General features: G+C 26.6%; 1 protein-coding gene across 1 annotated transcript in view; it reads left to right on the plus strand.

Moving 5' to 3' along the window:
• LOC108571112 (tyrosine-protein kinase JAK2) overlaps positions 1 to 1,535 on the plus strand; it is a 6,464-nt gene that overhangs the window by 2,899 nt on the left and 2,030 nt on the right. Inside the window, 2 exon segments of the mRNA XM_017933087.1 lie at positions 497 to 821; positions 1,018 to 1,407. Of these exon segments, the coding sequence (XP_017788576.1) occupies positions 497 to 821; positions 1,018 to 1,407 (715 nt within the window).

A 1,535-nucleotide genomic window follows, 5' to 3' on the forward strand; every position in this document is an offset into this window, starting at 1 on the left:
CTTTTCGAATGAAAAATTATATCTTTTATGTTGTACAAAAACAATTATTAAAATGAATGTGCTATTGTAATATTATTTAACAACGTCTAACGTATTTAATCCTTGTTTGGCTTCTTTTGTATTCATTATGAAAAAGTAAATTACGCTTCTCACTACCATTTAACAAATATATCTTTTATATTTTATTCTTTTATGTAACTATTTCATACATTTAGTCTATGTAAAATAAAATAGTTTTTATTTTTCTGTAATAAATTTGATATAAACAGAAATATATTATTTTTCTTTATAGTGGTTACACATATAGTATTGTGCTAAAATTAAATAATTTGAATAGATACTTTCGTTAAAACAAAATCATAGTATAAAGAATTAAATAACATCTATCTCATTGAATATGCATGTTTAATATTATATGGATAAAATATTTTTTACTTTGGAGTACCTTATGATACTAAAAAAAGAATGAACTTGTTTTTTATATTGTGTCTTTTAGATAAATCACCATTATTACTTTGTGCTCCTGAAAGTGCAATTAGTGAAGTTGCAGCAGATGAAGAAATTGTTGCTTCAGTTCTGGAAACTGGACCTCGTTGTGTACCTCAAAATCAGTTAGAGATTTATAAACCTTTTTTAAGAACTATTAGGACTCAGCAGTATTCACCAACAACTCTTCATAGAGGAATTTGGAGATTAACTAAAGGGAAAAAATTAGAGGTTGCTCTCAAAATTTTAAAACAAGAAGAAGAAGCAAATTATACAAAAGAATTTTTAGAACTTGCTGGAAAATGGTCTCAATTGCGTTCTGGGACTCTTGTAAGGTAAATAACAAGATTTTAAATAAATTAACACAAAAAATAAATATAAAGTTATTATAATTTTGTGTATTTTAATATAATGAATAGTGCAACAAGTGAAATATTTAAATTCATATTATAAAACATGCTATTAATGTTTTTTAATTTATATATACATCATATCATATTGATACTATAATAATTTGATATGTTCTATCAGATTATATGGTTTAACAGTAACACCATCCATTGGAATGCTTCTGGAATTAGTACGACATGGTTCTCTTGATGAATATTTACGTAGCTCTTCTTCTCAAACTATCAAAACTGTAGATATGGTAGAGGCAACAGCTTGTTTAGCCACTGCTCTCTGGCATCTTGAAGAAAATGGTGTAGTTCATGGTAACATTAGGTGCAATAAACTCCTAGTACATGCTCATACTAATAATAGTTTCATAGTAAAACTTGCCGATCCAGGAATATTTGTATATAGCGAAACAGATATTCATTGGTTACCTCCAGAAACGTATAATGATCCTGAATTGGCTAGGCACAGTTTTCAAGCAGATGTTTGGGCTGTTGGAACAACAATTTGGCAAATATTTGCCAGGTAAAATTGTTTAATAAATAAAATTGACTTACCTTTGTTATATTTCATTATAGTTTAGACATATTTTGTAGGATTATTTAAAAAAAATGAAATTATATAAAATAAATTGGCCTGAATAATGTTTGTCA

Source organism: Habropoda laboriosa, unplaced genomic scaffold (assembly GCF_001263275.1).
Source record: "Habropoda laboriosa isolate 0110345459 unplaced genomic scaffold, ASM126327v1 scaffold106, whole genome shotgun sequence".
Taxonomy (NCBI): Eukaryota; Metazoa; Arthropoda; class Insecta; order Hymenoptera; family Apidae; genus Habropoda; species Habropoda laboriosa.